The sequence below is a fragment of the Malurus melanocephalus genome, unplaced genomic scaffold (assembly GCF_030028575.1).
Source record: "Malurus melanocephalus ecotype Western Australia unplaced genomic scaffold, MMel_1.1 scaffold_26, whole genome shotgun sequence".
NCBI lineage: Eukaryota > Metazoa > Chordata > Aves > Passeriformes > Maluridae > Malurus > Malurus melanocephalus.
The window spans coordinates 3,241,507-3,265,065 of NW_026623258.1; the positions used below are offsets into that span (position 1 = coordinate 3,241,507).

General features: G+C 45.3%; 1 protein-coding gene across 2 annotated transcripts; it reads right to left on the reverse strand.

The window, feature by feature from the left end:
• Window positions 1-475: 475 nt before the first annotated feature.
• Window positions 476-17,196, reverse strand: LOC130589214 (zona pellucida sperm-binding protein 2-like). Of its 2 annotated transcripts, XM_057390458.1 has the most exons (23): window positions 16,791-17,195; window positions 16,630-16,688; window positions 16,401-16,493; window positions 14,616-14,743; window positions 13,127-13,273; window positions 11,987-12,058; window positions 10,437-10,604; window positions 10,249-10,345; window positions 9,192-9,409; window positions 8,034-8,187; window positions 6,985-7,193; window positions 5,656-5,773; window positions 4,602-4,807; window positions 3,857-3,974; window positions 3,609-3,775; window positions 3,384-3,484; window positions 3,172-3,293; window positions 3,004-3,054; window positions 2,725-2,908; window positions 2,519-2,642; window positions 1,698-1,794; window positions 1,385-1,486; window positions 476-868 (listed from the first exon to the last, which is right to left on the reverse strand). In XM_057390458.1, exons 1-22 carry the CDS (start codon window positions 16,817-16,819, stop codon window positions 1,395-1,397), a joined length of 2,754 nt encoding a protein of 917 aa, XP_057246441.1. In that variant the 5' UTR covers window positions 16,820-17,195; the 3' UTR covers window positions 476-868; window positions 1,385-1,394. The 2 variants fall into 2 exon arrangements, with proteins under 2 accessions (XP_057246441.1, XP_057246442.1); XM_057390459.1 differs by lacking the exon at window positions 13,127-13,273 and having other exon boundaries at window positions 16,791-17,196.
• Window positions 17,197-23,559: the final 6,363 nt, after the last annotated feature.

The following is a 23,559-nucleotide window of genomic DNA, read 5'->3' on the forward strand; positions in this document are numbered from 1 at the left end:
TCTCTGTCCCCTCTGCCCTGCTGCTGAACACCTGCACCTCCTGCAGCCACATCTGCCATTACTGTGTAGACACATCCTGAGAATGATTACAGATGGTCATGTGTCAGGTTTATACTTGATCTCTAAAAAATAATAATTAAAAAAAATAAAGGCTTTCTGTGTATACAGAAAGCAAAAACACCAGGGAAGTTTCATTTTTGCTGGTGCTAGAGCATCCATCTACTCGCATTTTATAGAGTTAGCCTTTTTCATAAGGGCAGGTGAGAGGAAAATGAGTAACTAGCAAGTTTCTGAGAATGTCAGGTTGATGTAATACTACAGACAACACTCTGCATTAATGGGAGGAAGCGTGTGCCATTGTGTGCAAGTGGCAAGGGTGCTGGCAGCCATTGCTTGGCTTCTTGAAGCCAGTGTTGGTGCACCAGATGGCTGCTGTTGCACCATTAGCAAGGAGATGTTCTGTACTTACATTGCTCTGATGTATTTTTATTTGACTTTTCAGTTTTTCACTTTACACTCAGATGTAAAGATTGTCAGTTACTTTATGAAATATTACAAGAAACAGCCGTAATCAGGGCTGTAGTAATTTTAGTGATCTTCAAGTCCATGTTTCAACAGCTGGAACAAACACAAAGTGTTATTTTACAGCCTTGGGTTWTTTTCTGGTAAGTTTTCTTCTTTAGACACTTGAGAAAGGCAACAGGTTGCAAGAGTTATGGATCCTGTTAGCAAACTAAGAACTTTCCAGAGCTGTTCCACCATCTGGTGTTTAAACTTCATGCAAATAGTTCTGGTGGTCTGGAAGACGTAGCTCCCGTGTCCAGTGGCACCATTTGGAAAGCAGCCAGCCCAGCAGAGCCTTCAGGTGCTGTTGGGGACACACARAGGCTGAAGTGAGGAGTGATGCTGGAGCACACAGCTCAACAGCTCTGCTTTCCAAGGAAGGATGAAGCTATAGGATAAACCCTACTGTTTGGAGGATTCAAAAACGTTTAGAATATGGCAGTGACTTGTGCTTTACTGTTTATTTCTAAAATTTTGGATCAGTTTTCTCTCAGACTGGGGGCAGTCTCGTTGAAAACCTGCTGAAATAATAACCTGGCTCCAAAACTGCCTGCTATGGCCCAACTCCAACATGCCCTGGTCTACTGCTGGATCCGCTCCGGAGCCAAGCCACCTGTGTTTGGCTTGGCAGTGAGCTCTTCTTCCCCCTCCTATGGGCTCAAGCTGAGACCATGGGACTGCAAACCRTGTCCATTCCCTAGTTCTTGTTACAGAATTTTTATTTTTGAGGTCCTCAAGGGCAGGCTCTGTGTTGCCTGTGTCACAAAGGTGACACAAAGGTGACTTCTGTGGGTAAGTACACAGGGCCTGATGTTCTTACCAAATTCAGTTTATGTGTGCCATCTTAGATCTGGAGCAAGAATCCGTACTGGTCCAGTGAGCACATAGCCCTGGAGGGTGTCAGAACGGTGACCTGGAAAGCCTGAGAATGATATACGGTGTGTTTGTGATTTAAAGAACACATTCATGCTGCATGTTAAGTGCTTGCCTATTACAGTATGAGCCAAAGGTAACATCAGTGTTCACTGTCCATGCTCGAGGCATTTCAGACGCCAGAGTCAGAGCTCCTAAATCTCTGAGGAGCATCAGGTCAGGGATGCATTGCAATGGCTCTTTTCCTTCTGCACACCTACCCTTCCTCTCCCTGCTTGAGCTGCACTGTCCTCTGCAGCTGCTGCCAGGTCGTGTGTTGGTAGGAGAGCACGCTGACACCAAACAGTGCACATACACCTGAGAAGAAGAAAAATGTTTGGTCCATATCAAATCCCACTTTGCAGAGCATCATTTTGTCTTTTGTTTGTCTTTTGCAGAAACTACATCTGATTAGACTTAGGCTTCTCTGAGCACTTCCATGTGGCACCTTCTTGCTGAGSCTGCCTTGAATTTTAAAGTTGGTGTCGAGGAAGCCTTCAGGCAGTTTGGTAACTGAGAGGCTGAGGCAGGAGAAGTTAAAATCTCATGTGCTGCAGTGTATCAAAGCTAGACAGAAACTCAATCCGGTGCTTGCTGCAGCTGCACTCTTAGGAAGCAGCACAAGCCAGAATTGCATCATGTTCATTTCTAGCAAGTTCAAGAGTTGAGGTGYGTATGAAAGGATGGGTAAATGATGATGCAGTTGCTTGAGCTGCCYGGGCAGGATGAACACTGGCCAGTCYAGTCTCAGGTGGGTGGCAGAGGAGGTTTRATAAGAGAACTGAATTAAAGCTGTGCACCAATTAGAGGAGTTGAGTTCAATGCTGACTAGGGTTTAAGTCTGTGAGGTGCTTAAATCAACCATTTTTCAAAGCAGAGAGTCACAGAATATCTCAGGTTAGAAAGGACCGTAAGGATTATCAAGTCCAACTACCTGCTCTTTGCAGGACTACCTCCAACTAAACCATATGACCAAGAGTATCTTCCAGASACTTCCAGGATAGATCCATGAGTGGGAGGTGAGCATTTGCCTCAGTCTTACCTGTTCCAGTGGCTGTGCTGGGGTCCTTAYTGCCAGCCTTTTAAAGTGAGGAGGGTGTCTCACCCTGGGGCTAACAGGCACCGGGCAGAACTCTGCTTCAAACTCATTGCCTTTAGCCTCACACCTATTTGAGAGGAAAGACCAACAGATCTAAGTAGAAATTCGGGCTTTGCTGATGAATGTATTGGACATTTGATACTACTTGCCCATCCACAGTGATGTTCCATCTTGGGGTGCTGTTCAGGTCTGGAGATCTGGCTACCCAGCAGTTTTCCAGGTATAACTCAACACTGGGGCTCTGGTCTTTCAGCTCCACCTCAAGAAACAGAGGCTCCATGGGTTGTTTGAGTATTGCCATGTGAGGCTCATAGAATTCCATGAAGGATTCATCTCGAGAAAATGTCAGGCGATTTTGTTGTTGTTTAATTTTATTTAAGCAAGAACATGTTTGAAAAATTCTCAGGTTTCCATAGGAGGAGATTTACCTTTGGACACTCTTGAAATTACATTCAGAGCTTGTCTTATCCTTCTGTAAGCTGCAGAAAAGGAAATGTTAGTGAGGTTCTTTAGCTGAAAGGAGGGCATGCCTTTAAAAGGGAACCTAGGAGTGAAAAGTCAGCAAGGTTTAAAAATGAAGGAAGAGAAGTGCCCACCTGCCGCATTTGACCGTGGAACCATCCTCCCAGAGCCGAAGGGAGGGGATGTGGCTGGGTCACTGGCGAAGRCACTGAGCACCAGAGTCTCTTTTGCTTGATAGTAGCACAAGACTGTTAGTCTGGAATAGGAGAAATAGCAATTTTTGTGTTCACATCTACTTCCTGGTGGCTACAGAAAAGTAGCAGAGTCAGTGAGCAGCAGCTCCTACCTGTAGTCTGGATCTCTTGTGATGACAGGTAYGCTCTGTCCTGGAAGAGTCTCTTTCTCAAAAGAGATTTCATTCTCGTAAATAATATGATCACCTTCAAACTGTGCAGATGAGAAGCTCATTATAAATTGACTCTTCTCAGGAGCTGGGGCAGGGGAACAAAAGAGAAAATGCAGGAGAGGCAGAGGCTTCCAGCAGGTGCATCTGCTCAGGCCATGGGCTTACCCTTACTGAAGTGCCACAGGTGTTGACGTGGAACTTGAAGAAGGAATGGGATTCATCAAACTCCCTAGGCTTGCAGGAGCTGTCCCTGAGCSTGGTTTTACCCATGTCAATGGCAGGAACTGTCTTCATTTGGGCAGATACCATTATGGTACCATCTGGGTGGCATACTGAGAAAATCAGAGGGTTGGTTATGAGCCCAAAGAAAGAATCACACATCTTTTTATTGACTGATCAATTACATAACTTACTTATAAATGCTGAAGAATTAAAAATGCAGCTRATGGAGAACATCTGTAAGGTCTCCATAGTTCTCACTTTCCTTAGGRCAACATCAAACCTTGCTTTAATTTTCTGAAAGGACACTTCCTGCAAGGGAGGAGATGGAAGAAATCTGTTATGGTGCATCATCCATGCATATAAAGTTCTGCTCCTTAGCTTGTGCCACTTGAATAGTGACAATTCACAAGAGTTAAGYCAGTGGGAAGACTCGAGCCTGATGCAGCATGGGGGCAGAAAKTTTCTTGTATAAATTAATCAGTCACTGTCAGAGAAATAAATTTTGGCTGATTATTGTTGAATAGTTCAATTGTTTATTGCAGCATCAATTTTCCCCTGCCATGTGTTAACATTTCTACAAAAAAAGTTCMTTTAAAAGAGCTTCTTTCATAAAAGCTATATTGAAATATTGTTTCTGGCTCAGTACAGATGGGACATTTTGCCTCATCTTACTAAAAACACTGAAGAGTTTGTTTTTGAAGACTTGGTGCATATCATTAGAGACAAGTGGGGACTGCAGATTGAATAATAAGTGGCATTACCAGAAGGGTCCGTGCCCGATGCCTCCTGTCCTACTTGCCCTGGCTGAGGGTCTTTCCCTCTGGAGGTTTTCCAGTGTGTGTGATACCACACCACCACAGACTGTGCCTGCAGGACTCTGTGAGAGCAAACAGTCCTGTGTGCTTTAAAAAAGGCACTGCCAAACAGCTCCTGTACCTCATAGATGACTCCCCCAGCAAACAGAGGTATTTGCAGGATCAGGTGTGTGGAGTTGGTAGCTGCAAGGTACCCGTTGGCGAGGRCAAGGTGCCGGTTCAGGAGTTTGTTCCCGAGGTACAGATCCCAGTACTGGTGCAAGCCAAACGTGGGCAGGGTCAGGTACAGGTTTCCTTCATCACAGAAACCAACTGCTTCTGGTATTTCTGCGGGAAGGAGGTGGGGTGAAGAGTTAGCAATAAGGAAGGTTTGAGCGGTGATGTTTGATTTCTGTCACAGGTAAAAAAGGCCAGCAGCCTGCTATGTGCACGCTGGCAGTGTCTGCAGGGCTTGGCTGTGCTGTGGGAATAGCAGCTCACATCTCTGGGATGGGGAATCCTCCTGCTTCAGCAGTGGCCTGCCAGCTTTATTCCAGGACTGCTGCCTGTTTCAGTAAGGCAAACTGAGCTGTGTCTGTAAATGTATTTTTTGCTTAGATATCTTTGAGCTGAACCAAGAGCTATTTCAATGATAAAATAAGACAATGAGGAGATGGTCACCTTTGTGGCATGCACAAATCTCATAAATTTGAGAAAATACCAATCAGAACTCCTGACTAATTCAGTAACCTGCTAAGTACAGCTTTTAGTGGATGATTTCTCCCTAGAGAAATGCTGTCTTTGGAGATCACAGCAATTTATTTCAGTCCGTTAATTTCTGCCCTGGATGCAGAGGCAGAATTGTGTTTGAGGACCAACTGAAACTTGTAGCAATGTCTGAAAGTTTTGCCAGTAGATGTATGTTCAACTTGTGAGGCATCTTGCTCGCCGAGTTTGYGAGCCAGCGTGTTCTACACTTGTTTTATTGCTCCCATGTCTCGAGGGCAGGCTGTCTTGCCAGGATGCAGAAGAGCTGCCATCAGTGGAGCAGCAACTTGGCTGTGACCAGCAATGAGCTCTGGAGGGGAGGGGTTTTCCTCACAGCTCTCAGCTTCACTCCAACATTCTCACTGCATTCAGTGACAGCCTGACCCGTGCTGTTGACACAAACCAGTCAATGCCAGGGGAAAGCTCACCAATATCAGCGATCACACACTCCACCTCTGCCCAATGATAATAGGGAGTCATCTCCGGGCCCACGCTGAGGGTGTAGTTAACCAGGAGGGTGTATTTTGTTTCATTTCTATTCACATACTAGAAGAGAGAGAAGTGTAAGGCTGCAGCAGCTGTCAGAATAGGCAGGCATGTGTGTCCTGAACAACACAAAGTAATTATTCCAAAACCCTGCTCTCCCCTGTAAATAGCTCAGTCTCCAAAGGCATCGCTTCAGCTGGCCCAAAACTATTCACAAACCTGGCTTRGAATCAACAGCTTTTTAATCAAACATAAATGTGGAGAATGTTGTGCCTCTTCAGAAAATGGAGACACAAATGAACACAGTGGTGGTTCCTCTGTAGCCCAGAGGTGAAAGAGCCCAGAGAAGGAGATCCAGGTCCAAATCCTTACTCTTTACTTAGAGTGTGAGCTGAACCCAGAAGAGTAAGTTGTTGGTTAAACAGAGGGTGTGAGGAGATGCTGTGAGAGATCCCTTTCAATGTCCTCTTTTACTTCACTGAAAGTGCTCCCAAAGCAAAACCYGGTGTTCAACCTGAAATAAATACTTCTGAATTTGTTTTGCTTGCTTTGATTCTTAATGCAATTTGRCTKTGGTTTGACTGCAGCCTGAAAACTRTTTGCACAAATCCTGTGCATTCACAGTGTTGTTCCTTGTAACAGCAACACAGCTCTGCGTGGTTTGGTTGTAAGAATGGCAGAGGATTTGCAGTTGTGCATCCTCCCACTGAAGTGAGAGATTGAAATCCCTCTGTGAGTATATACCTTTTACAAATATTTGGATTACAAACGGTCTGAAGCTTAACAAAATTACATTTAGAGTACCCTGAGCCTGCCCCTAACATGCTGGCATGGGGCATGGCCTGTGCCAGAAAAAAGCTCAGCACAAGCAGTAGGTGCAGGAGTTACTGGATGTTGGAAACTGGTGTTTGCCAGCATTGCAATAATTGATTTATTTTTCAAAGGCAGTCCTGTTTCAAGGGCCAGAATCTAATACAGATTTGACAAACTTCTTCCTGTTGGGTGTGCACTCGGACATTAGTTGTGCTGACAGGCATTAAAGGAAGTAACATTTCATCCCATCTAATGATGCCTGATACTGATCTCCTAGAGATCTACAGAGAGCAAGATGGGGATATAAAAGCCTCTAATCTTAACTCAGATGAGCTCAGACTCACTGTCACCTTTATGATCAAGGAACTGTTGTTGGTTAATAAAAGCCGGACCATGTTCTGCAAAGGGACTGCCCCACCTCCTCCACTCTGCTGCTGAAGTGACCTGTGGTATCCCACCTCTTTTAGAACATATGGATCGTCAAAAGACACTTCCAGGATAAATCCTTTTGTTCTATTAGAAAAGAGAGTTTCATAAATCTTGAAGCCGTGGTGCTGTGCTTCCCTCAGGGTAAATGGCACATTTCCTATTGCGATTGCCACCAGAGAGACATCGGGAAGAAAGTGTCCAAATGCAACATTAAATAGCCGTTCCTCTGGCACAGTATCTGCAGGGAGAGAACATCAAATTACTGCTGATGTGGATCAAATAACGAAGACGGTTGGGGTGGCCTCCCATTCAAATTCCAGGAAACTCAGCCAACAGCCATCCCTTTAATGGCTCTGATTAATGAGTGTTTGTGTTCTAGTCAGATCTGAAATACTCTGAGTACATGAGAATTGCTTCAAGCTGCAGGGGATTAGCAACAAATACATACAACTTTATAGAAACTGGGCTCAGTGACTTTCTAGAGGTGCACTGTGATGTGCAATGCCTTTACTATAAAGAAATCTAGAATCTAGTTCAGCCACATAAAATTTGGAAAAATTATCTTAATGTATGGTAAAAGGCTCCTTTTTCTTTCTGTATCACTTATCCAGACAGCTCCAAATATATTTAGTGCCTTAATCTATTGGAAAATACAATTTAAAAACCATGACTACAGCGCTGGGTGACAAAATGATTTCAGTGTGCTTCCTAGGTATCGAATGCAGGCAGTTTGGAGGAGGAAATTCTATTAACAAATGCTGTCCTCACACAGTTCTTCTCCCCAGTGTGATAACTGCACATCACAATATCTTTATTCTAGGGTCCCAGTGCTCACTGGAAAAATACAGATGTTAACATGAATGTTTACATTTTTATCAGCAGCTTGTAAGTTCAGGCTAAAGGGGTCTTGGTGGCAGATTTTTTAAAAAAATACAGTACTTGAATTTTGACTTTGCCAAGCAAATTGGAGGTGGGAGTTGAGAACATTYTGGTGAATGTAGATGTGTGGCACAGCTCAAGTGGAGCAATGTCTAGCACAGCAAAAGGTTGGTAAAAGTCAGTGGGATGGATGACTTACTGTTGGTAACAGTTGGTATTCGTGGCATGAAAGGYGTGGTGATGGATTTGATGACCGTAAACTTTGTGGTTTGCCAAGCTGCATCTGTCCACGTGTGCTCCAAAAACAGGTCAATGCTGTAAAGGACTCCATATACACCACCAGATATGGAGCTCTAGGAGGTAAAATGTGGGATTAAATCTTAATTCTCAGTAGTTTAATAAAAGGATAACTGATATGGTTAAAGTTCTTACACTAGAAAGAGAGAATGATATTCTAATACAGCTTGGGATGGTTTTGCTAGRGGATCTTGTTTGTTTGGTAGCTTGGCCCATTTGTCTGGTCTTTGTGTGGCTCAGATACTGCTGAGATTCTTAATAAGGAAGTACCAAGTTTTCAAAAATGTCTTTGTTAAGTTTAGCATTTCACCACATTTGTGGGATTTATTTTACAATCCCTGTATTACCAGTCATATCTCTTGTTCCGTCCAGTACATAAAAATGAACTTCTGAAGGGGATAAGTCAAAATCAAACCAATGTCATCTTGTGGGAGCATTTTCAACTACTTTTTAGGTGTTCAAGGTCCARCTGGATGGAGTTTTGAGCAAATTGATCTAGTGAAAGATTTTTTGACCCATGGCAGGGGAGTGTGGAATAGATGATCTCTAAAGATGCCTATTCTGCTCTACTGAACATTTTTTTTGACATTGCTTCTCTATCTGTATTGATGAGGAATAGACTATATTCAAAGCAGGTGCAACAGAGAACCTGTCACATGCTAAATCATGCTATCTTTATGGAAATTGGCTKGGAAATTATTCCTTGAGCCAGGGCAGAATTAACCAGCACTAGTTTCAATATTGAATAACATAGACAATTGAATTTCAGTGTGCCCAGGAATACCTTTACACTTGATTTATTAGTATGTCTTACAGATTGCTAACAAAAGGCAGTCTCTTGCTTCTATCATGTTTTGTCATCATWAATTCTTAGTTTCTTAGCAGGTGCTTTCAAAATGCAGTGAAGTAGCATCTAGTTCTTCAGACACTTATTGTATCTACAAATTTTAAGCAGCAATCCATGATCATGAATGATCATGATTGGAATAATCATGATTTGGAAACATCTTCCATGGTATGGGCCCTCAAATGTATTCGTGTGCAACAGGTTTGCACTGACCTCTAGCTTGCCTCCATCTGCTCCAATAGGGATGGTGATTCTGATGTGTGTCTCGTTGTGCTCCAGTASGTAGTTCTGCTCCTCTGGATTCACTATGACCTGATCATCCATTCCCATTACAATGTTTGTGGACAGGAAGGTGGATTCCTGAACCACAAGTGTGGGGATAACTCTTGGCACMGTCCATGTTAGCGTAGTGTCGGTGAAGCTGATGCCATCTGTGGAGTTAGACAGACAATCCCAGAGMGGGGGGAGATGGAATTACCAGCCAGTCACATCTCTGCCTTTCCCTGACTCCCTTTCACCTGGATATCTCCACAGCTTTCACTGATGCAACACCTTGTAGCACATCAGCCAAGTGATGGCTCTTTTGTCACAGAGACCCTGGCACTCGAAGCAGACATGAGTCACCGGTTTCGGGTGAATCATTAATTTAGTCAGAAGAGCAGAATTCAGAATTTATTCAGCCATGCTCCCAGCTTCCTGCTCTGTTGTCCTTCTGGTCCTTCTGGCAAAAGGAATAGGGCACAGAGCAACCTGTTTGGACCTTCTTGAAATACTGGCTTCAAGGTCATGACAACTTTAAACCTCCTGCTTCCTCATTGCTTGTTCACATTAATACTCCTCTGTGAGAGCCAGGTGCAGCCACCATTTCTCTGCAAAAAGCAAAGCTAGTTCTGCCTCTCCAGGGAAAAGGACTAGGTGARTTCCAAGGATGCAGAGCTGCATGCCTTGCATAGAGTTGTACAAAAGAGGAGAGCCAAAGCTGAGGAATTAGTCCAGGGGAGTCTCCCTGGCTCCACTACAGCAGTTTTACTTGTCTTCAGTTCTAACGTGGGGATTGGAAAACCAGAGACAAGGCATGACACTTCACTGGGAACACGAGTAATGTAATGTCACAGCAGGGAACGTGTTTGTCCAGGACTAAAGCCACAGACTCTTAGCTCATGTTGCTCTGAGGGAAGCTTGTAAACTTCTCTTAGTGAGAATGAGAAGACTGTGTTTTCTGCCATCKGCTTGGGTGGTTATTTTTAGTGAAGAAGGAAGAGATCCTTACCCACAGGACAGGAGACAGTCGTGTCAATCAGCAGAAGCAGCCACCGCTGCCTGTACATGGAAGTGGAAGTGACCATGTTCATATTTACACCACTGACCTGTTTGAGCCCAGGCAGAAAAAGAGAGCTGATGTTGTGGAGAGGCAGTGGGAACAGCAGAGCTTTGTGTGTGGCTGGGATCAACACTCACCACGCTGATGTCAGACTCGTTGCTGTGGTAGGGCGCTCGCAGGTACACTCGGGACAGGGTGTTATTGAAGCTGTAGCCCAGTTTTACTGCRTCACTTACTGTTATTCTCTTTCTCCCTGATGGAGAAACAAACATCAGTTGCCATTGCTGGTATGCAACATTTTGGGTCTGCAAGAGAGAGATGAGCTACATCAGTTCTGAGCCTACCAAAAAATCTCTTAAAAAGCCACGATATTGTTGTGCCTATTTTCCTGTTAGAAATGGGAGTTACTGTAATGATGCTGGACACTGCGAGTTCATCTCAGGCAAGAAATGCCCTCGAGATACATATATGTGTGTGTGTGTGTGTGTGTGTGTGTGTGTGTGTGTGTGTAAAGATAAGGAATTCCAGAGCTCTTTAAGGCATCTTTAGAGGTAGAGTCTTCTAGCAGCCCTAGAAGAAACACAGACAGGTGGCCTTGAACAAATCCACTGAGGACAAAATACCTGTGCTGTTAAGAAACTGATTGTCTTCATGTCTGTTGATYGTTGGAGGAGCCCAAATGACAGACTACCTTTTATGCTGTATAGCCATAATGTATCATAGGTGAGAAGAGAGGAATGTCTGTACTTGCTTAGGGCAGAGTCCCCTGAAATGATGGCCATATGGGAGCATAGACAAAAGGAAAATGGTCATAAGGAGCAAGTAAGGCAGGAGGAAAAATRGGACAAGCATATGTGTATCACAGAAYCCCAGAATGGTTAATCTTGGAAGGAACCACTGGAGGCCATCCAGTCCCACCTCCCTGCTTGAGCAGGGTSCCCATGAGYTACTCAGGATTGTGTCCAGRCAGCTTTTGAATRTCTCCAGAGAAGGAGACTCCACACCTTCCCTAARCAATCTGTTCCATTCTTCCTCATGTTCAGGTGGATCAGATTCTGTCTGCTGTCTCCTGTCCTACTGCTGGGCACCACTGAGGGGAASCTGGCTCCATCCTCTTGACACCCTTCCTCSAGATACTTGTGTACATTGGTAAGATCCCCTCCTAATCTTCCCCTGACTAAATAAGACCAATTCTCTCAGCTTTTCCTCATAAGAGAGATGCTCCAGTCATCATTTCCCCCTAATTCTTTCCAGCTTCAAATATTTTTCGTCTCAGGGACTCCTGAGCTGTCTGTAGCTTCTTTGTATTTTGCGTTTTAGTGGATTTTTCTCTTGAGTCAACTATTCCAGACTCTCCKTGGGATCAAGTAAGCTTTTAGCAGCCACAACATCTTTTGGTGATGAGCTTGACAGTTTCACTACCCATTGTGTGRAGAACCACCTACCTTTGTTTGTCTTGAACACAGTTTCCACTAATAGAACAACCATATGACTGTGTTCTCCCTCCTAAATGTCTTTTTGCAGTCTAGTGGTCTAAAAATACTTGAGTAATTTTCAGTACTTGATGGCAAATTTGTCATCTCCCTTTTTTTTCTTTTTTTCAGAGATGGAGATGCCCCAAGAATGACTCATAAGACTGGAGAGAAGAGGCAGGCTGGGATCTGTGAGGAAAGGCTCCCCTTCCTACCTCTGGCAGGGCTGACATCCATGCTACGGTGTAGTCATTTGAAACTGCTGGGACATCAGTCTTCACTGACACCTGGGGAAACAGGAGATCCTTTGGAAGCAATGGGAAMAAACACATCTCCAGTATTATTATAGGCATGGGGAGCAGTGTCTATCAGGATTTARCAATTTGCCTTCACTGGAGGTAATTAAACTTTTTTTGTGTAGTTTCTTGATCACAGTAATTTATGTGGCCTTAAAATGAAAGTTGAAACCATGGAGTTCATAATGGTGGGAATATTTTGTGTATAACCAGGTAAACGTAAATCCTGCTGCATATTTGGTAAGCTGTAAAAGAGATTCCACTCTGGAGACTTTTAGGGATATAGAAAAGCAGGTTATTGGCATTAACAGGACAGGTTCCCACATCCCATTCATGCTGAACACATGAAAAGGAAGGATCCTCAGTACCTAAGGTGGGTGCTGTGGTGTAAATCTTGCCCACATGTGCTGCAGAGTGAGGCAAGGACAGAGGACAGTCAGAGGACACTGAGCTTGGAGTCAGTGCATGTCTCAGACATCTGTACCATGGTTTACATGGGTTGCAACATCCAGACATGACTGCACAGCCTCGAGTTCTAACAGGAGCTGTGTGCTTTCTTTGTCCTGCCTGTTGTAGCTGTGCACTGAAGGCAGTGAAGTTTGGTTTGTTCACTGCCTCRTTCTGCACAGGTCCTGCCTCAGTCAAATCGTGTGGGTTGTGTGACACAGCAGAGAAGCAGCTCTTTGCACTCTATGTTTTATTATTTCAGTCCTGAGGATGACATTCTCCCAGATGCTGCAACACTTTACGACAAAAAGGTACTTTCATGATCTTAAGAGTTTGTCCTTAAGCCTCTCTGTTGATTTGCTTGCAGAGCCTTCACTTCCTTCATCTGTACAGTTAACAGATGTTTGGATGAGTTTCCCTTCATCCAAAATACCTATGGCATGTAAATTGTTACTAATCAAATCTACAGCTACACATTCTGCTAAATAGCAGCAGGTTGCTATTATGCCTTGGTAGATGGGGTAAAATCAACTTTTGACAGGGATTTGTGAGGGTTGTTGTGCCTGGCAGGGAGCTTGGATGTAACCTCACTTTCAGAGGGAAAATTTTTACCTCCATGTAGTTTTCTTCGCACACAATTTCTCTCGAAGCCCAGGCAGTGTAGGAACAGTACATAGGGTAGGTGTAGGTGACAGCTGCCCTCATGCTTGGAAATGAGGAGACCTTGATGTTCACAGTCAGTGAAAACAGCTCATCTGCCTGGGAGAGAAACTGGCAATTCAGCTGATGGTGTGGAAGATCCCAGGAGTGTCTGCCTGGGACTGTCCAGCCCAGCATCCTCTTTCTGAGAGAGTTTTATAATGATGAGAACAGGCTGAGAGCTGCAGTGACAGCTCCTCCAACATCCCACCCTGTCTGATGTGGTTTGTGTGCAGGGTCTTTGTGAGCCAGGGACATTCCCTCAGCACCCACAGACCCCATCTCTGCACTTTTCTTGCCACACTGTGARGGAGCAGCTGCTCAAGGGAAGATCTGACCTACCTTACCATGAGGTTCATGATTCTCCCACCTGTGACTCAGAGTGTCTCCACATGGAGAGAAAGTATAGGAACTTTTGTTTTGATGTAGGGAGTTCAGATCTATCCTACAAATGCTGTTTAGTGTCTGTCCTGACTAACTCCAGKAAGAAATCCTTTTGGTTCTTCAACTCCCCAGGAGTCACACACAAAGCCATGGACCATCCTCCTATCTGACACAGAAGTGTATTTTTCTACAGAAAAAGGCAAAACCTTTACAGAGAAATTTCCAGCCTGGAAATCCAGGTCATTGCACACTGCACACCCCTGCTCTTGTTAGCTAACCTCTGCCTATAAAGTTTTACCATATTTTTTCTGTGGGSCTTCCAGGACCAGCCAGACTAAACATGGACAAGCAGTGAAGTTTCTACTCTGATTTGTTCTGGTTTTGGGTACATTTCATCTCAACTAACATTTAGAAATTAGAAATTCAGGCTACGCTTTTACATGTATTTTTGGAAGGGGTGAATCACCTTCCGGAGATGCYTGCTTCTCTCCATTGACTGTTGTGGAAGAGTAAACAACTAGYTTAGACTAGACATTATCTTTTAGATGGCTAAAGTTACGTGAGACAAATCTGGGTCTAATAGATGTGTGTGATCTACGTTCCTAGGCATGTGTTAACAGGCACATTACCACACAAATTAAGCCAGGAAATGGTCTGCCAGAATCGCACTGCAAACATTGCTTTTTCAAGCAGATGCCTACTTCTTTCCAGAGAGGCTTTCAAGAAACTCTCTGGCAAATCAGCAGCTACAAGGATATGCTTGAGAACTGGCAGCTAKTCAGCAGCATTAGGATAAGTGTCATTCCATGGAGAGAGGAAATCCCATGTCAGTCACACTGAACAAACCTCACAGCAGAGAGCCATTGCCTATTCATTCCTACACTGCACTACCAATGCTAGTTCCTTGAGCTCTCTATTCTCAAAACACACCATTAGAATGCCACATGATATCCCAATCTCGTATTTTTGGAGAAGATGTGGTGCCTGAGCTGTTTCCAAGCCCATGTCTGGGCCTTACCTCGTTGGCCACGTGGCAGCCGAGCACTGAGGCGCGGAAGACGGGATTGCCCCACACGTCCTGTGACAGGACATAGCCACAGCGAGATGCCAGCTTCTCRTCCAGCAGAACAGGGCCAGAGTAGGGATCTGCAGGAAAGGGGAATGAGGTGTGGGATGTAAAGCTCAAGGCATGGCAGAGTGGTGCTGAGGCCCTCTAACTCAGCTCACCTCCATGTGGTTGGTGCTCTCCAGTGACACGTGCCCTTAAGGAGGTGGTGACACTGTGCTGGCRTGTGGCATGAGACAGTCTGGCATGARTCAAGCTCACACACATCATGTGCAYGTCAATGCCTGTTTCTTTACATCCAGAAGCTTGTGCCATTGACACTWTGAAGTGCTACTATGGAGAGTTTCTCTGAAGCATTGCCTACATTGCTCCCTCTCTGATTTTGGTCTCCTGAAWGAGTTATGGGCTATTAAGCCCATCCATTTCTAAAAATCTACAAGTTGTGATAATCTGATGCTTACTCTGCTCGAAGGATGCAGCCACAGACCTGTTTTGGGTGGACACTTTTACATATTGATCAGGTTTGCTGCTCATCTCCGTGTGCTGTGAAAGCTGTGGGGGAGTCAAATAAGAGACACCACAGGGACTGTCTGTGCTCAGATCTCGATAATGGTAGAGCTAATAATATCATATTTTGTTAATTATCTGACCTCTGATTAAGGAACTATTTTACTCTCGGGTTAGACACAAGAATCTGTACAAATGGGGTTTAACTAGCTGCCACTGCAGTGTCTAGATTTGTCTGTCATGTGTTGCACTGAGCTGGGGGTGGTTCTAGAACTGGGGTTAAGTAGATGTATGCCTGCAGCTGGAATCAACTCAGGAGATAAGTGGGAATAATTTTGGAAGAAGAAAGAATAGCTTTTATGAGACCAACTGATAGAGCTGGAAGAAACAAACATTTTGTGCCTGAAGGCTGGTCTGTTTCTTCCAGCAGTATCAGTTGCTCTCATAAATGCTATCCCTTCTGCCCACACCCTTGCTGTACTTGATTTTTTCAGTTCTGCCTCCAAATCAAATGAAAAAAACACGTAACCCAGAGAAAAGTGCACTGATCTCAAGAGAAATTAATCAGGTTTGGGGTGAAATTGCATACTTTTTACAATCTGATGCGAACATTTTCTGGTTTTCATTTTGGTTTGGTAGATTTTTGTTTTCCTCAGCAAAATGGAAACCCTTTATCCTAATTTGAATTAGGATATTTAATTGCCATTATGGTGTAAAATAAAAAAGAAATAAACCCCTCCAAAGTCCTTTAACTGCTGCAGCACTCGCTCAGCACTCATTGAGAGTGTTTCCTGGGTATTACCCAACCACGCTGCTGTTTCACTGTGCTGCTCAGAACATATCCAATCTGCAATGTCGCCTTGTTTTTCTCTCTAGGTACATGTAAGGGCTCAGCAGGGGAAGGAATGAAAGCCAAGTGTCAGTCCTTCCTGCTCAGACCATCCTTCCTGCTCAGACCATCCTTCCTGCTCAGACCATCCTTCCTCCTTTCCAGCACTGTAGCTGTGCAGGGCAGGGGGAGCTGTGGCTGTGGTTACCAATTTCACTCCTCTGTAGGGGCAGTGGCCAAGCTGAGGTGGGAGAGGCTCAGGGTGACAGGGATGTGCTGCAGGATCCTTGGGGTGAGCTACCAATTATCAGCAGATGGCAGCAGCACCCAGATCACAAACTGGGATTGCTTAGGTGATTCCCCAACCTTCATGTTTTTCAGGGCTGCCACTTGTAACTCACCATAGATTTCCAGCTGGAAGAACTTTCCCTGGAGCAAGAGTTTATTCAGTTTCATCCAAAAAATTCTGGAGCGGCAACTGCTCTCTACAAAACCTGGTGGGAACACATATAGAGCAGATGAGTCAGTGGGACTGGAGGGCAGAGAAGAGGCACATCGTGTCACGAGCACAATAACTGAGTTCTCATCCTTGCCTCTCTCCCCACTGTGTTTTTATCATGTTTCACCAACCTGGGGGAACCATCTGCCTCCCTTGTCCCAGCCAGAACAGCGAGAAAAACAGCCAGATCCTGCAGTGTAAGCACATGAACTGATAACAGGGAAAACAGAGAGGAAAAAAAAAAAAAGATGAAAATCGAAAATTAAGAAGGTGGAAACCAAAATCTTGTTACCTGCATAGCGAGTGACCTACAGCCTCCATCTGTCCCCAGAGATCTGTGCATGGGCAGCAGAGTYCTCCTCCCTGTGAAGTAAAGCCAGCTGTGCAGATGGAGCCTGGGCAGGCACAGAGGAGGGGGACAGGTTACCTGTCACAGATTGTGCTGGCTTCTCCAAACCTTGTGTGTGAACCAGGACAGGCCAGAGGCTTCTGCCGTGGGAGGACACCTGGGCTGAATCCTGCAGTGCCCTCCAACGTTATCAGAGCTGGCTCCTGGCAGCAGAAGGCAGCTCCCTCTCTCTGGGAGGGCACAGAACCCTCCTGCCAGATGTTTGCAAGGTCAGAGGCTGCTGCTGAGCCTGACTGCAGTGAGTACAGCACAGGGTGCTTGGTGCCTTCCATCAGCCCTTGGGAAGTGTTTTCATTCCTTACAAGCCAGTTGGGTAGCTCTGGCTTCAGGTCTTTAGAACACATGAAACATTTCCCCGGAGGTATTTTAATTGGGTCTACACAGGAAATACATTTTTGTTTCTGTGAAATGTCCCAGTGACCCAGCCATGCCAGAGATAACAGCAGTACTTTGGCAGCTGCACGTTTTGCTTTTGTGGATCCAGTTAGGTTGCCCTTTGATTTGTTTRATTATCAGAGAGTGTTTTGGTGAAAACATCTTGTTTTTAGAGGTGCTGTGATATCTCTGTATCAGTCAGACCATGTGCAGGTCTGCAAATGGCCAAACATATTGCCTGGGAAAGTCTTTGCTCGTGATAGGAGCTGTTTCTCTGGGACTGCAAGTGACCCAGGAAAGAAAGGCTGAGAGGTTTGGYGAGGGAAAAATACAGCTTGTGTGGCATGGGTGAGCCATGGTGGGGTGAGGAGTACAGGAGACTTAAGTGACATTTTAGCCATTGAAACCCAGGGTTCAGGTCCCTTTTTGTCCCCATTCTGCRCCATTGCCCAACAGTTCTTACATTGTTTTGGTTCACAGAGCTGTTCTGTAGAACTGAGATGTTTTTTTCAGAGCACTTCACACCACTGTGGGATGAACTAAAGCCAGTGGGCACATCCCCTCCTTAGACAATCTGTGATTTCTGCCCCTCTCAGAGGACCTGTGCAGTGACAGCAGAGCCCCCAGCASTGCCCTGCCAGACACACTCCCTTTGCACAGCGGGGAACAGTGGCACACATCCTGTGTGTGTGCTCTGGAGAGCAGCCCGGGGCTTTAGCAATCTCCTAATTAATGTCCTTTGGCCACAAGACCCTTTCTCATTCAGTGGGAACTSAAGTCCAGCTTCTGCAGCAACTTCTCAGGAGCCCACGCAGGACTCGCTGCGTGATCCTGGCCAGCGTTAACTCTGCGTCCGAGTGACTCTTCATTGAATCCAGCTGGGGCTGGAATTCTGCTGGAAATGGCCGTACTCAGATACCACAGTGATGAGTGTGGTGTAACAATGAGATTTTGAATTTTGAGTGAAAACTTCAGTATATTTGGATAGCAAACAGTTCCAAYTTTGATAAGCCACTTCCAAGAGACRTGTAGCATCTCCCCGAGATACTGTGAGTCAAAATCTGAGGGAGCCATGTTTGAGAGAGTGTGATTGCTATTTATTAATTAGCAGGCAACTGTCAGGGCAGGTACACAACCACAATTAGCTGCCAAAAGCAGTGAGACGAATTTCTGCATCTTTGGACAACGCAAAGCATTCGTGATTACTGTGTTTCTGGCATTAATTATGGCTCTAAATGTGACAGAAGTGACTTTGGATGTGACATAGAAGTTGTGGTCAGTGCTTGATAGCCAGCTCTTGGCCTTGCTGTCAACCAAGCAAAGCAAAGCATGTCCAGGTCAAACGCTTTTGGCTTCCAAGGATTGCTGAAGTGCTGTGGAAAGCATTGTTAGCCCTGGACGTCTGGAAGCATCAGCTGCTTGTGGTCCCTAAAGTTCCTCTGGTACTCATTATAAAGGTAGGAGGATAAGCATGTGCGTTCCAGGTTATTAYATTTGTCTACTCAGTTTTCCTTGCTGTTTTGGCTGCAAAAGAGCACCCATCCTAATGTTCTTGCAGGGTWATAAACAGCTGCTGCATTTCAGCTTCGAGGTGATGGCATTCTGCGGTGGATAAGATGATTCATGGCTTGGGTTCTTTTGAGCTGAAAGGTACTGTTTGAGTAGAATGTTTTGGTTTCTCTTTTTTTCCTGCATGGGTCTGGACCTGGGCTTTGTATTATATAACGTTATTGAAGGTTTAAAATCGGCCACTTGGAGCAGCACCTCTCCCAGTGAGGCTTGCTTTCAGKGCTGGAAAAAGGCTCCAGCCCTTTGAGTCATGGTGTTTGTGTCTGTYCTATGGCACTGAAATCCCCAGGTTACCTGAATGCTACAGAARAAGGTTTTAAAATTTTTCTGTCCCAGGTCTTTTAATAATGACTTTATTTCTACAACTGGTTAAATGCAAGTAGGTTGTTTTCTTTTTTCTTTTTTCACTGGGTCCTGTGTGTTGATCTGAAGTAAGCCTTGTAGTTCGATATTTAATCTGAGTGTGGGATAGAGTAAAATGGCACCCATTACTGGACAAAAAAATAACAGTGAGCAATGGGAGAGGGAATGGAATGAAGTCTCATTTTAATGTACAAAAGCAGATTCATAGAATCATAAAATCWCAGAATGGTTGGGTTGGAAGGAACCTTTAAGATCATCTCGTTCCAACCCCCTGYSATGGGCAGGGACACCTTCCCCTGGATCAAATTGYCAGGGCTCCATCCAACTTGGCCTTGARCAATTCCAGGCATGGGGCACCCACMACTTCTCTGAGCAACAGCCTTTGCTTGTRCAGAATCCTTGYTTATATTGAGTTGGGAAAAGCCAATATAAGGTRTTTCTGCCCTCCTTGTYCTCTTGCAACTGCAGGATGGGCAAATCTGAGACAGAGATAGAAATATTGTTATGTCAGTGTTTCTAAATCTTGAAGTAACTGCCCAAGAAGGTGAGTTCAGATGTGGCCTTCAACTAGAGACAGCCTCTAGGAAATCTTCAAGGGGATGCTAGAAGAGATGCTTCTCCAYGGGAAGAGATATGCCTTGGGGTAAGAAGAGATTACCAGGTTATGGGTTCAGAAGGTGAGAAATGGGAATGGTGCTAAGCTTTGTCTCTGAAAAGTGTTTTCTCAAGGTGTCTGTGATACAGAGAGGTGCAARGGGCCTCCACCTGCAGGGCAGCACTGCTGTTCTGGAATGAGCTTGGTCATCTGGGCACAGACCGAGCTCTGCTCCCACTGCATGCACCAGGAGCTTGTAAGTGCATTCAAAAGACTCTTGAATTCCCAGAGTAAAACACYGTGTAAAGTGTTAAACATTGTATAAAGATAGTTCTGGTTGAACTTCACAGCACAAAATAACCTCACTAAGACCCCTGCTCTCTCTTCATATGCACGTCAGGATTCAGAGGTTCAGGCCTTGCTGTTCTGTGCAGATGGTGCAGGGGAAAATATACCTGTAAGAAAAATCAGCTCAAAGGCAATTTCTTCCTATCCCCATGAGCAAGCAGTTGRTATATGCTCTGGACTGAGAGAGTTTGCATTCCTCATTTGTTATTATTRAAATATTATAATTAGTAGTATTATTATTGTCTGCATAATGTGTGTTTAGAAATTGTCCTTGTGTTTATGCCATTTYTATCTTTAAAACATGCCACACTCAAATGCATATGAATTCCAAAAAGCAACACTTGTTATCATTGCATGTCACTAAATAGTCAAAGTGRTGGAAAAAGCACAAATAAGCAGACCTGTACCTTCACGGGCTTTTCATTTTTTTTTTTTTTTTAACATGCAATTGGTGTTAATTTCTCTGTGTCTGTAATGTTTGTGTTCACTATAACTGAACAATAGAACTTTGTTTTTGTTCTTTGTGTAAATTAAAAACATCTGTTCTCTTTATACGAAAAGTTGTTTTTTAAAAGAAGCTGGTCTGATCTAACTAAATACCAATGYTGTGTCCACAATGAGTTACTATTAATATTTGGGAAAGGCAACCATCCAAAGCAAGTGTAATGTCAAATCACTGGCGGGAGTGCATATTTATTGCTCGAAGTGACAGATAAAAATGCAGAGGTTACAAAAACAAAATTCTTGCAGATGACTAATGATGCGTATATATGCCCCCAGTGCCCCATCACCACATTTACAATTGGCAGGGTGTTCTCCACTGCCTCCTGCTCCCCAGGATTAATCACCAAGAGCCTGGTAGCTTGGCACCCTCCCTGGAGGAGCGGCGCTGCTCCCACCTTCCCTTCGGCAGACCCTGCATGGAGTGACCTTTGGGGCATGYTGGAATCTGATCCATCCATTTAATTTGTCTGACTTTTCCCCCACCTCACTCTGGTATTTGACTGCATGGGTTTATTTTCTGCTGAAGGCTCATGATATTTTTCTGCACAGGTGGAGGAGGTGGACCGTGCACTGCCTCTTTCTGTGGTGCCTGTGATGCCAGAACGATGGTGGTCTTCAGAGGTGTCTGTTAAGTCCTGGTATGAAGGAGCTGGCAGCCCAAGACTGGACTGTCATCTTTCTCATGAGGAGCAGTCCTGCATTCAGCAGGACTGTGAAGTAGCTTAGGAGGTTATTTCAGAGAAAAAAAAAACCCCAGCCACTATTTGTCATGATCTGCAGTAGCAGAACTTGGATCTGAGAGGTTCAGCACTCTGCCCTGCCCAGGTGATGGTGGAGCCTTGTTACTAATGTATTTGAACATCTCAGAGATGATAAAATTGTCCTCACAGGCAGATGTCTTCAGGACGAAGTACATCTAATTACCATTTCTTGATGGAGACCCTGATTCAAGAAAATATCTCTGTCAAGTGCAGAAGTTCAGCCCTYGCTTAAATCTCACTTGTTTCAGTCAGGTTTAAATGGAAGCAAACCCTTCCCAGACCCTGGACATGCCAAGCTCAGACCTGTGTCTCCCCTTGCTGCCACTTTTGGTGTCCTGTGCTAAGGGTGACATGCCTTTAACTGGTAGAAACCAAGAAAAAAAGCTTGATTGCGTTTAAGAATTAGATATTTTGTTGATACGCTTTTTGCAGTCAGTTCCACAGCATGTACTGATCTATTATCAGCATAATTTCCTGGCTCCCTCTTGAGGGGACATGTGTTAGCATGTCCTTACCCTCTGCTGTTCTCCTGTAGAGGAGCCCTGTGCWCCTTTCTTTGTCTCACCCTTTTCCCTGAGTGTCCCTAAACCCTGTATTGTTCATCTCCATCTCTTTCTGCAGCATCTCTGCTCTCTCTGCCCGCCCTGTGGCATCCCCAATCCTGCTCCCTCAGGTACCTGCCCCAGTGGCACCGTGTCCCACGGAGCTGTCCTCAGCCTCTTGGTGGTATTTCACCTCCATCGGCTGCCTCCAGGATCCAGCTGAGCACAGAACTTGCTGAGTCACATTTTCTCCACAAAAACACTCATGTGCTTCCCCAGAGTCACACAGTTATAGGCACAGCTTGGCCAGAGAGGAGCAGACAGCTTTCACCCTGAAGAGCATCCAGGAATGCTGGCAAGAGGTCGCTTTTATTTCCTATCTCGGGTTACGGCAATGCGGGTTAGGACTGCAAAAGCTTTGAATCCCTGGCAAGCTGATGCTGTACATCTGTCTAARATGATGGCCAGCGTGGACAGCCGTGGGCTCCAGCCCATGACCAGTGTGAAGCACTTTGTTCCTTGCTGAGCAGCTGTCAGTAACAGTGATCTGTGAGGTTTCTTCCCGATTTCACTCGRTGGCTTGCATGGCTGCTCTCTTCTCTGTGAGTTCTCCACGCTTGCCTGTGTGGCTGTGGAGGTGATTACTGCCCGGCCTCGCAGGGTAATTCTTCTCATCATGTTGCTGTCGGGGGGTGAATGCTGGTACCATCAGTCTGATGAGCTGCAGCCCCTCACAGCCCCTTAGGGATGTRAAATCTGTAAGATGGGAAGAGAATTTGCTCCCAGGGACCCTTGTAAGGGATTAGCAGGGAATGTTTGCAGGGTAACCTGAGAGTATCTGTAACTCACCAGGCTTAGCCTTCCTGTAAGTGGAGAAGATCTTTGGGAGGATGATCTATGACGTGACTGCCTCACATCACTGGTACCTTATGTGGTCTTTCTACGGTCAGAAATTGGTGATTAAATTAGTGCTGCCCTACAGGAATTGAGTCTTTGTGTTCCATGGGACCTGCCAGACTTCCCTGCCCCTCAGTAGGACCTGGTGCTCACTGGCCCACAGTGAAGGGGAGAGCAAGGTGCAGTGTCCTTTTGTTCTCTTGAGAGAAACAATTTTGGTGCCGATTGTCCCAAATTATCCAGGCTGATCTAGTGCACGATGTCACCTGCAGTCATGATATTGTTTTGGAGTGGGGTGGAGCAGCAGCCTGGCCCGTCTTTCCTAAAGCAGTGCTCAGAGTGGTGATTGCCCAGCCGTTCCCAAAGCCCTGTATCCCTCTGGTGCAGAGAGGAGCAGGACGTTCTTAGAGGTYTCCCCCAAGCCCTCTGGCCCCGCATTCCCAGCGGCAGGGCTTCCTTCCCCTCCCGCTTTTAGCGCAGTTCCCATTAGGTGTCTCCCTTGCCCTCCGTATGGAGGAGCGCGGTGCCGCGGCAGCTGCGGGATTCTCCACCGGGATCGGGGCAGCGCATCCCGCCGGGATCAGGCTCTGCCTCAGGGCACACTGATGGATGCTGTGCCGGCATTTTTGTCAGGACATTCGCTTGGCGGGGAAAGGGAGCTGGATGCTGCCGCCGGCACCGCTGTCAGGGCAGCGTGT